The sequence below is a fragment of the Eleutherodactylus coqui genome, chromosome 8, assembly GCF_035609145.1.
Source record: "Eleutherodactylus coqui strain aEleCoq1 chromosome 8, aEleCoq1.hap1, whole genome shotgun sequence".
Lineage (NCBI taxonomy): Eukaryota > Metazoa > Chordata > Amphibia > Anura > Eleutherodactylidae > Eleutherodactylus > Eleutherodactylus coqui.
Window position 1 is genome coordinate 84,544,111 of NC_089844.1, and position 16,237 is coordinate 84,560,347.

General features: G+C 44.7%; 1 protein-coding gene across 2 annotated transcripts in view; it reads left to right on the forward strand.

The window, feature by feature from the left end:
- The window catches only part of IFIH1 (interferon induced with helicase C domain 1), a 58,574-nt gene that overhangs the window by 28,916 nt on the left and 13,421 nt on the right, over positions 1 to 16,237 (forward strand). Inside the window, exons 6-11 of one of the 2 annotated variants that reach the window (XM_066575933.1) lie at positions 5,546 to 5,775; positions 5,935 to 6,145; positions 8,545 to 8,762; positions 11,780 to 11,893; positions 12,659 to 12,782; positions 15,179 to 15,406. In XM_066575933.1, coding sequence (XP_066432030.1) covers positions 5,546 to 5,775; positions 5,935 to 6,145; positions 8,545 to 8,762; positions 11,780 to 11,893; positions 12,659 to 12,782; positions 15,179 to 15,406 — 1,125 coding nt within the window. The remainder of the gene's footprint in view (positions 1 to 5,545; positions 5,776 to 5,934; positions 6,146 to 8,544; positions 8,763 to 11,779; positions 11,894 to 12,658; positions 12,783 to 15,178; positions 15,407 to 16,237) is intronic. The other variant, XM_066575934.1, reaches the window with a different exon arrangement.

Consider the following 16,237-nt stretch of genomic DNA (forward strand, 5'->3'; position numbering starts at 1 on the left):
GGAAAACGCCTTTACACCAAGCTAACAATAGTGCTGCTCTACTCCCTACATATACTTATTGGAGATCGCCTTGTGTAACCTGGTCCTTACTTGTTTGTTTTCTTTTGTGCCATCAGATTAACCTCTGATATGACATATCCGTCCGTACTAGGGATGATTCTGTATCCTAAGTATCCAGGCATGTAGGAATGGAAAGATTGCCTAATTCTGTAAATCACTCCTCCACATAGTGTTCTAGGCAAATGATAGCTTTGTATTTGAAAAGAATGCTCATCATAATAAGAGAAGAACATTTGTAACTCTCTAAATGGTTCCAAATCTTCCCGCAGCTGAGGATGTACTGCCGTCTTACAGATGAGCTACACTGGGCCATAAATCTTTGTAGGCGGTTGGTAATGCAACATGATCCATGACAGCCGTGACGCAATGTTTTCCGCTAGATTTTTCGACTAGCAGTAAATTATCTCGAATGACCCTATTGTGAAGAAACACATTTTAGTCTTGAGCTTAATGTCATTTCTAACTTTATTGTATGTCATTGATGTAAACATTAAAGTTTGTCTACCCTTACAAAAGGGAGCTTAAAAATCAATTTTTAGTCAGATGCATCAACAGATGTAGCAGCCCCAACATGGACGTTTGTTGCGCTACATCTCTTGCACTGACCGCCCCTTAGATTGCAGTTAGATGCAATTCAGTCAGAAATGGTGTCAGGGGGCTGGGGTCCAGGTAACTGGAAGTCCCTGAAAACTACCCGCAACCCCTGTCCCTACCTGCTTGCTCCCCTAGGCTAGGCCCTAGGGTGACAACTCGGCGCCAGTCCCTAACCTTGCTAAGGATGCGGGGCAGGAGTCAGACTTACAGACAAACAAGGTAAACACAAAGGCAGGTCAGGCAATCTGGGTCAGCAACAGGAGATCACGCAGTACAAGGGGTCAGGCAAAAGCAAGGTCAGGTCCGAAGCAAGTGGGTCAAAAGCTGGGAATCCAATAATGTGGGTGTAGCCTGGAGACAAACATACACTGGCAAGGAACAGGAGAAACTGAGGAGTTTAAATGCTGTCAGAACTACTGCCCCAGCAGCTGATTTGGGTGTGGAGTCTGACAGCAGCAGGACCAAATTAGACACTGGGAGAAACAGCCCCTGGCACCTGCAGAGACAGAGCAGAGCAAAAGTGCCCAAGACTGCGGCGGCCAGGGGAGATCACCCAGACCGGGGTTCTCTTGCACCGCACCCCAGCAGCCCGGGTGATAGCACTGGCAGTGCGGGCACGGAGACCCCGAGAACCGCCGGTCCTAACACACGGTTCATTTACCCTCTTTCTATACTTGCTAAATGGGCATTCTCTTCCTGCTGTGATGCAAGAGCTGTATTCTCTGAACCTATCTCACATCCTCTTTTGCTGCTCCTTCTCCCCTCTCACAGCATGCAGTCTCAGACACCGATTGAGGGAGAGATACTGCAGCTGTATCACCCATCCTCTCTAGGGACTGCGCTTGGGCTTCCCCAGTTTTCATCCTTTATCCCCACCAACCTCAGAAATAATCTTAGTTAAGAGGCAGCTGATGCAACTAGATCAGGTTTACTGTAACGTGGTACCAAAGGGTATAGAAAAAGATGTGGTCGAAGAGCAGAGCCAAGCTCAGGACAGATGGAATACTTTCATAATCACAAATCAGGCCAACGTTGAGGAAAGACAGGAGACAGAGTAAACATGGTTAATAAGCTGAAATCCGGAGAGGAGAAGTCGGAAAAACTTGAGTGGAACAGGCATAGATCAAAACCAGGAAAACAAACTGAACACTCCTTTGCATGCTAGGAGACTAATTGCTTGGTAGCCTCCAGTGGGAGAAGGTGCCTTTAAAATAAACAGGAGCATCTCTGGATTGGCTCGGGACTGGAAAACGGTGTGTTCACTGGCCCTTTAAGAGGCAGGCGGAGCGGACACATTCACCCTTTAGGTGGTAGTGACAGCATTTCTAGGACAATGAAAGATGCAGCATCACCCACAGATGAGATTGGAAGAGTGAAGGGGGCTTCTGGCCCCAGTGGGAAGAGATGAGGGAAGACGATGGTCGCGATCCTGACAGGCTAAAGGGGCTATGCCAAATTTTAACTTGCCTCCTATCCTGTGGAAAGGGGATATCTTTTTGGTGGGGTCCGACTGCTGGGACCCCTGCCAATCATGAAAATGGGGGGTGCCATGTCCTGCCTTTTTGAATAGAGGTCCGGTCGCAAATGCCCACTGCAGTTCCATTCATCTCTGCTCCACTCCAACAGGACACAAGACACCTCCCCTCCCCCTTGTTGTCATGATTGGCAGGGTTCCCAGTAGTCAGACCCTCACCAATCAAACACAAAACTTTGACGTCCTGGCACTACCCTTTTAAGTACACATCAACCCATCAGATTACTCAGGTATTTAGTTTATACCCAGATTGGCGTAGATCTTTCTCTTTATTTCTATCTATTCTTGTGAGTGGGTACTGTGTAATGCTTACTCTCTCCTGTGGTGGCGCTGCAGAGAAATTGAACAGGTTTCCCCACAGATTACAAATGATCACTGAGGATTTCAGCAAGGGGACACTTTGTAAGTAGCATATAGTTAAAGCACCCTCTAACAAGTAGATGGTGTCTAAAGTGGAGAACCCTTTAAGCAGATCATTATCTAGCAATGTGAAATAGACTGAGGTCTCGACAAGCAGTGCAGTTAGGTTATGTTTGGCCTACATATGAATAAAAAACACAATCCATGACTAAGTATTGAGTCTGTTTAGTAGTGCAGAACACTATTAGGATTCATGTGCTTGTATGACTCATTTCATGTTTAGAATACAGTATGTAATGTGGGGGTGATAATTCCAACCCAGCATCTCTGTCCACGTGAGTTCTTTGCAAAGTTAATGTCAATGCACAATGGAGAACAGAACAGCTTCAGCGTAAAAGATCATACAGTCAACAGATTAGTTTATGATCTTTTTGCCCTTGTCAATGCTTAGCAACAGCAACACTTCAAACTACTGGACAGGTGCAAACGTCAGATCTAAGTTTTTAGCTCTTCGCTAAAAATGAGTAGAAGCTATGAAGTGTTCAACTCTATTTTTCAATGTATTTTGGTTGCTAATAAGCAAGTACCCCTAAAGTAACTAAAATCACCACAAAAATGTAAATTAAGTATTTTCGCAAAATTTCTTGGCTGCACCTGCTTTTGCTAATATTTTAGATTATATTGGGCTGTCAAGAGTCTTCCAAAATGGCGGATAACAAATCTGTCATGGTATCTAATAATACAAGAGGAGGTGGTATATATCATCATATGACCAGACAGATTATCATTCAGATTAAGACGAGGGCTCACAAGAGTATCATATCTCGCCGTGTGACGCCCGCGAGAGATACACGTAGCAAGTGTGCAATGACATTGCATACTTGCTGCGGGCCGACGATCGCCTTGCACTATCTTGGCATGTATACGCACCAAGATAGAACATGGTGCAATTTTTCTTGCATCCGTATTTCATGGGAGTACAGTGTATTCCGCGACCAAATTTCGCATGTGGAATACACTGTAGAAACACACTCGTGTGAGAAAGCCCTAACTGAGGTTGGGAAGAGTATAGTTTCTCCTTAGAGTGAGCACCTATGGGCCTCGTGTGGCACAGAGGGTTAAGGCAGCAGAAATGCAGTCCTAACCTCAATCCCTGCATGGTTCAGGCAGCCAGCTCAAGGTTGACTCAAGGTTGATACAAATAACAAGTTCCCCTTTCCCCTCCCCGTTCCCTAGTATGGTATAATATCTCTATGGAGCCACGTATTAGCATTCCTGCAAGTCAATGTCTGACCTTTTAACAGACCAGAAATATAAACCAAGAATCTTCAGAAGGAAAGCATAACTATGTATGGATAGCTGTTTCAGGGTTTTTGCCCTTCATCAGAAACTATACCCCTCTTGAACCCACGTTATAAGCCACTCACCCAGCCAGCCAACAACCTACTGTACATTGATGAGGGGCATATACCCTGAAACAGCTGACTGTACATGGTTATCTTTTTTCCTTCTGGAGAAGACTCTGGTTTTGGCTTATATTCCCAGTCATGTTACAAGGCCTGTTAAAAGGTCTGACATTGACTTAAAGACATTCTACCATCTCCTATTTGCATATCAGATTAACTGTTTTGTCTGGGAAGAAACAGAAGAACCCAAACCCACTTGATCATGGTAAATCATGGATGGGTTTTTGAGGTCTTCATTTTTATGCGGTTGCCTGACTACAGAAGCTTTGGACAGGATGAGGTTAATTTGGTTAGGAGGAGGATGCAAATGGTGAGGTCAGGTCAGATGGCTTTTTCAGAGAGCATATAGTCCCGTAGAGAAGACTTGGGTCCTAGTTTTTACCACGCATCACCCCCTTGTGCCCTGTTGGAGAGCAGTACCGTTGGTTCCATAGGGTATACCCTACAGTCTACTCATATAGTTCTCATCTGTTTTTGAGTTTAGTGAATTGGACCATAAGCTCCACTAGCTAAATGACATACTTTTAAGGCAGGGGTGTCAAACTCATTTTCACCAAGGGCTAAATTAGCTTTATGGTTGCCTTTAAAGGGCTGATTATAATTGTAAGGATGTACAGTAATAGTGACCACCATAGTTGCTGCAGTGATAATAAGGGTTCCAGCAGTAATAGTACTATTAGTGACCCCCCCCCCCCAGTCACCCCAGTAGTAATAGTGACCCCCACAGTGACCGTAGTAGTAAGTGTCCTCTATAGCGGTGGCCCCATTAGTAATGGTGCCCCAAATAGTGGCTTCAGAAGTAATAGCAACTTCCCTATTGACCCCTGGCTGGGCAGCATCCCACTGACCTCAGCGCACACAGACACCGGAGAGGAGAGGTCAGCAGTCGCAGGCTCTGTACGGCCACCGCTAGACATTTGTTGCAGGCTAGGTGAGTGGAATGCCTGTTAGGTTCATTCACGGCTAGCGAGCCACATAAAATGATGTGGCGGGGCTGATTCGGCCCGCGGACCTTGTGTTTGACGTGTTCTGTAAGGGATACATGGCATAATGACATAATGGTATACCCTTTTTCAGGTATGATCAACATTTTAGTGTAGCCTATGCTGCATCACCAATGGGTGCATGTTGGTTGGGTAATGTGGTGCCTGCTACTAAATAACATTAGGTTGTACCTAATGCTATTTATTCTATTTCTTAATAGAAAAGTGATGGGAAAACATTACTAAATCAGCCACTTCTAGTCCAACCTCCAGCCACAGTCCTCTTTACTGACACAAATGCCAACTGATTTCAGAAGGGCCGTGATGCCCCATCTCTGTTCTTGGCTGGTGGACTCTCACCATCAATGTCTTTCAACTGGTCCATGTCTAAAGATGTCCTTTAATTTCAGATTGGTAATGGAATTCAGATATTGTATGTGTATGGTGACCTGCAACCCTGCACACGCAGTGTTGTCATTTATTACAAAGAACCATGGAGAATGGCTACCTCAACCTTTAAACTTTATAACATTGAATTTCATTTACAGTAGAACATGAGCCCAGTAGGAGCAGAGACAAAGCCTCTCCAGCCCGTGAAATGACACTTCGCGATTACCAGATGGAAGTGGCCAAACCAGCTTTGGATGGAGAGAACATCATTATATGTTTGCCTACAGGAAGTGGGAAAACCAGGGTAGCGGTGTACATTGCAAGAAACCATCTTGACGAAAGAAAACGAAAAGGCTTGCCGGCAAAAGTTATTGTCTTGGTCAACAAGGTATAGAATGTGCCTATTAATTATATGTCTTGTTGTTTATGATACATGGGAAAGTTGAATTAAAAAGAGATCACGATGGATATTATCACTAATATCATGACTGTGCCATAAACATGAGATGCTGAAGACCCAAACCTCAAAAGGTTGTCTTTTTGGCAGGTTCCTTTGGTGGACCAGCATTTCCGTAGTGAGTTCCATCCATACCTGAAGGATCGCTATCGTGTCACCAAAATAAGTGGAGATTCCCAGTTGAAGATTTCATTCCCTAGAGTCGTGATGGAGAATGATGTTATTATCTGCACAGCCCAAATACTGGAAAATTCCTTAATGCAGGCAGAAGAAGATGCAGAAGAAGGGGTTAATCTGTCAGGTATGGTGGCAACATTATTAGGGTTGTCAAAAGATTAAAACTGCTCTCCTAGTCACAGGATAGGTTATAAGTGTCTGATCGGTGGGTTTTCGGTGAGGCAGAGAGTTGTGCTGGATGCAGTTGTCAACTTAGGCCAATAGAGTGGGACTTCACATGTCCTTTAAAGGGATTGCCACATGAAAACAACCTCTTTCCATATACAGAGTGAGGATAAAGTCTGAACATACATGTATAATGGCTCATGCCTACGAGCGTCGCAGGATACGCCCGTGGATTTACGCTGCGGGAGTACCACGTTAAAAACAAAACACGCCCACTGGTGAACACTGAAAAATGCACGTTTTCCCGCAGTCTTCATTAATGATATATTAATGGAGACCCCCCGCAGCATAAATCCGTGGAAAGTAAAACATGCCGCGTTTTTTTACCGCTTCCGGAAATCTGAAGTGGAATTCTGCATTGGCTGCCAGAAAGCTATTAGGTTCAATAGAACCTTATAGCTGCGGCATTCACGCATGGATTTACACCACGGTACATGCGGGACTCACGCAGTAGATCTGGAGCTGAGTATGGGGGCGCCGTGACGGACTCCGCTGCAGTATTTTGCTTGCGAAGCCCGCCGTGGGCATGAGCCCTAAACATTTAATCTAGTCTTTGTGTACATACTGAGGAACTGCAGGTGATATTTCTTCACAGCACTTTAGGATTGCAGGTGAACCATATTACATTTTGTTTCGGCATGCACAAGGGACTTCAAATGGCCCCAGAGTTAAAAATCCAAAGGCATTAAGTCCAGTTACCTTGGTAGACTTTCTACTACTTACGCCCAATTCAGTGCCCAGCAAATTGCACATCCAGCCATCTGCGTACATGCGCAGCAGAGTGTGGAGGTGGACCATCCTGTTGAAAGTAATGTGGGAACTTACTGTTCTCATTGAGCATAGATGGGAATATGGTAACCTGTAACATATTGATGTATCTCACCGTTAAGTGATTCATCAATGGAAAAAAGACCCTGGACCACTTACTTATATCAATGTTACAATCACACAGTTTCATTCCATTCCATTCCATTCCAACAACTCTTTCTAGGTGCTTGATCTTCTTTTTTTTTTTTAATTTTTCCTTGGCAATTGGTGTACTTGCTTTCGAGGCGACAGCAACAGCTGTAGTGTAGTACACAGACTCCCGACTTGGCTCCATGTAGCCATTTAGGAGGAACATTTGATAGCATAAGCTTGAAGCTTACTAATTCAATAGGAATAATATTGATACTACTACTAAACTGATGAGAGACAATGGTTTCAGTAAAGAAATGGTAAACAATAAAAAATGGTACCCCCCCCCTCTAGGCTGGGGTGTGTTACTGCAATGTTTTCAAGAATTTATAGCTTGAAGCCTTTCTCACAGGCGACAGCGATAGGAGGAATGGCTGTGATTGGTTCTCGAGCGCTCGATGAACCAATCAGAGCCTACTCTTCCTGGAGGTGGGCCTTTTGAACCTCCACACTAGGAAGCCCTGGCTGAAGACTACAGACAAGTGTGCTGGAGCTTTGGGAGAGGTGCATCGGAGCAGACAGCGCTGTTAGGTAATGTATTGTGTTTTTTGTTTGTTTGTTTTTTTTTAAAATGTAGGCAGGGCTTATTTTAGGGGCAAACCGTAGGACTTCCTACTGTGAAAATTGCATTGCACCGCACGAAAACCGCGTATTTGTGCGATGCCATGCAACAGGAAGGAAGGCTCCATAGGGAAACATGGGCTACAAAACAGCGCAAATCATGGCAATATTGAGCATGCTGCGATTTATTTATTTATTTTCCTCTCTCCCAATATATCAGCCTAAAAAACATCGCTAATGTGAAGAAACCAATTGGAAAGCACGGGCTTCACATACATGTGATTCATAGCGCTGTCGCATTGGCAAGAAAATCGCACGGTTTTGTCACCTGTGTGAAAGCGGCCTTAAAAGGGGAGATTTATTGAGACTGGGGTTTAATACACCAGTCCTAAACTAAAGTTCATCAGAGTGAACTGTGTCAGACTCTGGTGACTTGGTGAAATCTCTTCTCTGCATCGTAGAGGCGTCTAGTGGTCAACAAGCTCTACACAAGCTGAAGAAGAGGTCTACTACACACAAGGAGCCTCCAAGAGCCTCTTATAGGCCAAGGGGGAAACCACTTCTAGGGCCCCAGGTGACAAGACCATTCATCTGAGCACACCACAACTCTAATCACTTGTATATCTGCCTGAGATGTAACTGCATGCCGAGTTTTCCAGCTAAACAACAACTCCTTCTAGGGGCTTGTTTTGGGGTTTTTTTGTGGACAAAGAGTGTACGTCTATAGGTGCTGCGGTGCACTTTATATTACATTCGTTGATTTTAAGCTTTGTGTTTCAGATTTTTCCCTCCTCATCATTGATGAATGTCACCACACTCATAAGGGTGCAGTCTATAATAACATAATGGTACGGTACATAAAACAGAAGAAGAGAATTAAAAAGTTACAGAAGTCGGAAAAGTCAGTAGTCTCACTTCCCCAAATCCTGGGACTGACCGCATCACCAGGTGTGGGAGGAGCCAGCAACAGTAAGAAAGCCGAAGAGCACATCCTAAAAGTAAGTATTTCTCAGTCTAAAGGGTGTGTGAGGTTTGAATCCATATAACACATTGAATAGGTTTGTAAATCGTAGCATTAAATATTTAGCGTTATTACTGAACTACAGACTTAGTTCACAGCTGCTTTCAGAATTCTTTATAGGCTTCAGAGTGGAAATCTCGTAGCTTTGTTTTCTTGTTTTGTTCATTGTGTATTTAGCTTTGGCTATTTACTTTCTGGAGAGTATAGTCTTTGAACTATTTTTTTTTTTTTTTCTTTGTGGATTTTCACAACCGATCTCAACACTTTCACTGTAGAGGGGTGAAATCTATAGCAAAATCCGTGGTTGATTTGCAGCAGAGAAATGCACCCTCTATAGACCTCCCCTTAGGCCTCACATGTTCCCCCAAACTGTCAAGAACTGCAGGTTGCTCTGATTTCATTTTTTCTATTAGTTGCATGCATCCATTCCAAAAAAGTCTTCTACTCAGGTTATTGTGAAATTATTTGCTGATAGGGTCTGTTAGGTGGTGCGATTGTGCATCAGGTACAACTTCCCTGCCACGATGTCCCAACAGAAGGCCGCTTCCGCATGGGCGACAACAATACAGACGCGAGAAAATTGCAGCGATATCGCATCTGTGTTCTGTGCAATATCGCTGTGGTTTCTCACGGCAAAATCACAGGTTTTTTTGTGTTGCTACAAAGTTGGACGACTTTGTGGTGCTCTTTTGCCGGGAGGTTTTGGGGGGCTTGTCATATAAGTTCTACCCCGAAAATAAGCTCTATATGCATTGAAAAAAAAAATAAATTTTGATTATTGGCCTTGATTGGTTCTCGAGTGCTGGCTCAGCCAGCGCTTCCTGGAGGCAGGGATTTTAATCCTCCAATCCAGGAAGGGCTGCCTGTTGTCTACAGAAAAGTGTCCCAGAGCTTCAAGGGAAATGCGTGCCGGAGATGACAGCGCCTGATAGGGGTGTGTGTGTGTGTGTGTGTATGTGCACACACACACACACACACACACACACCAATCAGGCGCTGTCATCTCCGGCACGCATTTCCCTTGAAGCTCTGGGACACTTTTCTGTAGACAACAGGCAGCCCTTCTTGGATTGGACAATTAAAATCCCTGCCTCCAGGAAGCGCTGGCTGAGCCAGCACTCGAGAACCAATCAAGGCCAGTGCTCAATGAACTAATCACAGCCATGCAATGAATGATTGGTTCATCGAGTGCCGGCTCTGATTGGCTGAGCCACTGCGCTCGAGAATCAATCACAGCCAGCTCTTCCTGGAGGCAGGGATTTTAACCCTCCAATCCAGGAGGGGCTATCTGCTGTCTACAGAAAAGTGTCCCAGAGCTTCAGGGGAGACGCACACCGGAGATGACAGTGCCTGATAGGTGATGTGTAATTTTCCTTTTTTTTTTTTTTTGGATGCATGTAGGGCTTATTTTAGGGCTTTGACAGTAGAATTTCCTACTGTGAAAGTTGCATCGCACTGCACAAAAAACACGTTTTCATCCAATGCGATGCAACACAAAGGAAGAGTCCATAGGGAAACATGGGCTACCAAAAAAAAAAATTGCAAATCTTTGCAGTATAGAGCATGCTGTGATTTTGTAGTCTCGCAGTGTCTCAGGCTACAAAACATCGCTTGTGTGGAAGAACCCATAGGAAAGCATGGGCTCTACATACATGCAATTTGTAGCACTGTTGTATTGTGACAAAATCGCCCATGTGGAAGCAGCCTAAAGGCTCACACTACCAATGGATAACACAGATTAAATACATACTATATATAATAAGCAGATAATGCACAGTTGATAGTTAAAGTCACATAAAATATGGAAGGTAGAAGTATGTACAGTCTTGACTAGAGAGGAGCGAGTATACTCGCTAAGGCACATTACTCGCTCGTCTCTAAAGATTCGGGGGGCGGGGAGCGGCGGAGGAGAGCAGGGAGGAACAGAGGGGAGATCTCTCTCTCCCTTCTCCCACCCCCCCCCCCCCTCCCGCTCCCGCTCCCCGCAGCAACTCACCTGTCACCCGCGCCAGCCCCCGAATCTTTAGAGACGAGCGGGGAGATACTCTGCTAAGGCACTACTCGCTCGAGTAATGTGCCTTAGCGAGTATACTCGCTCATCTCTAGTCTTGACCCATAGCCTTGTGTGTATAGGTGATACATGCATTGCATATACACCAGCCCTATCATGATTGGAGCTTCCCTGTATGGAAATTAGACCTGTGAACCCAGAGCGCAGCATGAAATCAAGTGACAAGTTTTCCGTGGATCAGTTTAAGTGTGAATCCACATTAGAATGGGAAAATTCTGCGGTCTAAGCAACTTCCAATAAGGCCTGGTCATCTGTTGTAGACTAGCTGGGGCCAATATTTTAAAACTGTGAATAATGTGAAAGGGGATCCTGTAGATGTAAGAAACCCATTGATGAAAGGGATTACAGGAGGATATAAAATAAATTGTTCTGACAAACTGGGTTCACAGTCAAAAACTCACAGCCGACTAAAATGCTGGTGCTACAACTAACGTATCCAAAGGTATAATTGCAAAACTTTAAATACTCATAATTTCTGAAACCTCTAATCTGCAGGTTACGTGTGCCACACACAGCACTAACTGACCTCCATAGTTCTGCCATTTTTTTATTTTTTATTTTACACCCGTTTATAAATTAGCTGTAATATATTGGTCAAGATTAGAGATGAGCGAGTATACTCGCTAAGGCCCATTACTCGAGCGAGTAGTGCCTTAGCCGAGTATCTCCCTGCTCGTCTCTAAAGATTCAGGGGCTGGCGCGGCTGACGGGTGAGCTGCGGCGGGGGGGGGGGGGGGGGAGAGGGAGAGAGAGATCTCCCCACTCTCCCCCACTGCTCCCCGCCCCCGCCGGCCCCTGAATCTTTAGAGACAAGCGGGGAGATACTCGGCTAAGGCACTACTCGCTCGAGTAATGTGCCTTAGCGAGTATACTTTCTCATCTTTAGTCAAGATACATATTATATTATAATTTTCTTCTTTTAGATATGTGCTAATCTTGATTCCAAGATCAAGACCGTGCAAGACAACACTAGGCAGTTACAAGACCAAGTGAAACATCCTACCAAGAGAATTGAGACTGCAGAAGATAACAATAAGGTAATCCTATGTTTCTTGCTTTCCAAATAATGTTATAGATGCACATAGCTACATAGAGATTTGGGATGATAGTTATGACTCAACTATTTCATCCAGAGGAAAGCAAAAGAGAATCCCATGACTGCCAATTTGGCCTCATAGTGGAAAAAACCCTTTCTGACCCAAAAGGACATTTTCTTGATCAATGTTTCCCTTAAAGGGGTTGTCCCGCGCCGAAACGGGGTTTTTTGTTTTTTTTAATCCCCAATGCAGGGGTTAAAAAAGGTCACCGGACAGCGCTTACCTGAATCCCCGCGCTCCGGTGACTTCTTACTTACCCGGTGAAGATGGCCGCCGGCATCTTCTCCCTCCATGGACCGCAGGGCTTCTGTGCGGTCCATTGCCGATTCCAGCCTCCTGATTGGCTGGAATCGGCACGTGATGGGGCGGAGCTACACGGAGCTACACGGAGCCCCATTGAGAAGATAAGAAGACCCGGACTGCGCAAGCGCGTCTAATTTGGCCATTAGACGGCGAAAATTAGACGGCAACCATGGAGACGAGGACGCCAGCAACGGAGCAGGTAAGTGAAAAACTTTTTATAACTTCTGTATGGCTCATAATTAATGCACGATGTACATTACAAAGGGCATTAATATGGCCATACAGAAGTGTATAGACCCACTTGCTGCCGCGGGACAACCCCTTTAATGCTTATAACTCAAAATACATTTAGTATTTACAGTAAACTTGTTATGTTCTCCATTTCTTTGTATTTCTTTACAGAGCCCATTTGGTGATCAGATTAAAGATATGATGAAAAAAATTGAAGGTTTCAGTTTGCTGTACCCGCCAAACGATCATGGGTCCCAATCTTACGAACAATGGGTAGTTCAGATGGAAAAAACAGGTATGACTAAGTGTTGTAGAGTGAGAGTGAAGATCTGAAAGTTCATCCATGCACATACTCCTTTATATGAACGTAAATGAGCGCAAACATAACATGTTTCAAAAGTGGTGGCTGTGAACTTCTAAATCTGCTTGGTTAGCTGATTATTTAGAATGTCACTTTGTATTTAGAGCAGATATCTAATATAAAAAACGCCTATAGGTCTCTCTTTTTGTCTGTCTGTCTATCTCTCTCTTTCTGTCTCTGTATCGCTCTCTTTCATTCTTTTTCTGTCTCTCACTCTCTTTCTGTTTGTATCGCTCTCTCTGTCTCTATTGCGCGCTCGCTCGCTCTCTCTCTGTTTCTCTATCGCTGTCTCACTCTGTCTTTCTATTTCTCGCTCTCTTGCTCTTGGTTGGGCAGTGTATGGTGCAGCGTAGCAGTGTATGCTGTGTTGCTTAGCAACACTTCACTCATTCCAGCGCATGCCTGAAGCTCAGCAGCGCCACCCATAGACTTAACATTGTAACTTTCAACCCACCTGAGAGGTCCCTAAATGTATTAAGCTCCCATATGATGATTTTACGGCACTGGTGAGCATGTGTGTCATCTAATGACACCAACATCCTACACCAAAGTTACAGAAAAGGGGTCAAAGTGTGGTGCAAGAACAAGCATGTAGGCTTATTTATATATTAGATTCTACCACCCACACCTGTTTTTGTAGATTATTTTTAATTTTAAATTAGTAGCTTGCTAATTTTAATATATTTCCCACATTGTCGATTTTTGGAAATGAACAAAAGAAGCCGCTCTAGTTTGTCTGGACTATGGATTTATATTGGCCAATGACCATGCTCTGTCCTCATGCACATCGTTTACAACTAAATTGAGACTTGATTTCCTTAAATTTTTCTCTCCTCAAAGTATCCCCCCTTAGCAGCGATCACAACAGTGCAAACACAGGGCATTCTGTTGGTCAACTTGTCTAAAGTTTCGTCTATTTTCTTGTAACAACTCCCAAAGTTGATTTTGGTTTGTCTCAAACGTATGGGTCCAGATGATCCCAATATATATTATATACAGTATGTTTAAGTAAATACCAGAATTATTGCTAAACACTGCTCCAAATTTTAATTTTGACTATTGCGCTGACGTTTTATTCAAAGTGATCCCTCTTTTTGCCCGGGACTAGAAGAGAAAACTGTTACCTGGTGCTCTCCCTATCTGCTGTTGACCCCTGGATCTGCTAGTTTCTAGATCTCTTCATTCTTCCAACATAGCTGCTCTTTTCAGACTGTCAGGTGCACATTGTGTATTGGTAGTGGAACAGTAGTCTTAGACACTGCATGCTCCCTCTGATTAACCAGTCAGAATTGGGTGAAGTGCCTAAGATACCGATGCACAGTGTGAACCAGGTAGTAATGAGCAGTGCAGCCATCTTGGAAAAACAAAGTCCACGAGAATCGGCAGATCTAGGGGGCAACAAGTCAGTAAGTGGAGATGGAACCATGGTGCCACACACTAGCTCTGAGGAATCTAATGCTACAATAGGCCAGGATGTAGCACCGGAGAATAGAGTCCTAGTCAGGAGAGTCCAAAATGAAGGCAGGCAATGTATACCTCAGCACCTGGTACAGTCAAGAGGTCAGGGCCCACAGAGTAGATTCAGCACTATGTAAAGAAGCTCTGTCAGTTCCGGCATGTCTTCTCACCGGTCCCCAGCAGTCATCTTCAGGCATTTCTCCCTGGACAGAGATTTGTAAATCCCCGCCTCCAGGAAGCGCTGCCTCTGATTGGTTGAGTGCCATGGCGCTCAACCGATCAGAACCAGTGCTCGATGAACCAATCACAGGCATTCACAAAAAAATGAATAAAGGTTTTACAACACGCTATATCTAATCACAACTGATAACAATAAAAACTACAGTTTGCCATGCTAAAAACAAGCCCTCATACCCCTCCGTTGACAGATCCATGAAAAAAAGGTCTGGCTTTTGAAAAGTGGAGATGAAAATCTCCCAAAATCCATTGCATCCTTATGGCTAAAATAAGCTGTGTACTTTAGGCTGCCTGCAGACGACCGGGTCGGATCCGGCATGCGCAGAGTGGAGCCGGCGGCCGGTGAGTGACGTTTCTGTGCGGGGCTCTGCGAGCCCTGCACAGAATTAGAGCATGCCGCGGTTTGTTTGCTGCGCGTGATTTCGCGCAGACAAACCGCGGCCATCTGCATAGGATTGCGTGCTGTAATGCAATCCTATGCAGGCGTCCAGGGGCGGAAATTCTGCGGGGAATCCTGCAGCAGAATTTCTGCCCGTCTGCAGGCGGCCTTAGGAGTTAAAAAGTTCTTATAATTGTGAAAACTGCACAATGCAATAACAAGGTCACTTATCCTGCTATCTCAACCTTGTTTCCAGCTGCCAAGCAAGGGAACCGTAAACAGCATGTCTGTGCGCAGCATCTAAAGAAGTACAATGATGCCCTGCAGATCTATGATACGACCCGCATGAACGACGCCTTAACCCATCTTATGAAATTCTATGATGAAGAGAAGAAAAGGGCAATCGCTCTGACCGAGTCTGATGGCGCCCCCCTGTCTCATAAAATTGATGAGACTGATAGATTTCTGACTGACCTATTCTTTGGTAAGCATTGATCCGTCCGTTTGATATAAATTAAAATAAAAAATACAATAGCCAGTCAAAAGGAACATTGTGAGGATTTCAGCATATTTGGCTAATACCGTCCTCAAGAGGGGAACTGGTGAAAAATGCAGGATGCAAGTCATGTAATGGCCAGAAATAGGGTTATGCCTCATGGCAGATAATACTGAAAACGCAGAACAAAGGGAATGCATTCTGAGAACAGACCACCCGCTGTTCTCTGAATACAGCTCCCAGTGGTTCACAGGCATTAATAAGCTACTTATTGGCATTAGTACCAATTAGTAGTTTATGTAAAATGATCGCTCAAAAGCCATCTTTTGAGCAATCTTCTTTGTGTGTAAAAGGGCCTTAACTAGAGATGAGCGAATATACTCGCTAAGGCACATTACTCGAACGAGTAGTGCCTTAGCCGAGTATCTCCCCGCTCGTCTCTAAAGATTCGGGGGAGAGCGGGGAGTAACGGAGGGGGGAGATCTCTCCCTCTCCCTCTCCCTCCAACTCACCTGTCACCCGTGCCGGCCCCCGAATCTTTAGAGATGAGCGGGGAGATACTCAGCTAAGGCACTACTCGCTTGAGTAATGTGCCTTAGCGAGTATACTCGCTCACCTCTAGCCTTAACCCTCACTCTGAAGGATCCAGCATGTCGGTGCATTAGTGCAATGCTTCATTTTTCCTGTGGAGCCACTGCAGGAAAATGGAATACTTTCTTTCATACTCCACCACAGATCATTGCTGTTTCCTAGGGGTCTCACCAGCAGGACACCATGTAATCAGCTTAAAGGGGTTGTCCCGCGAAAGCAAGTGGGGTT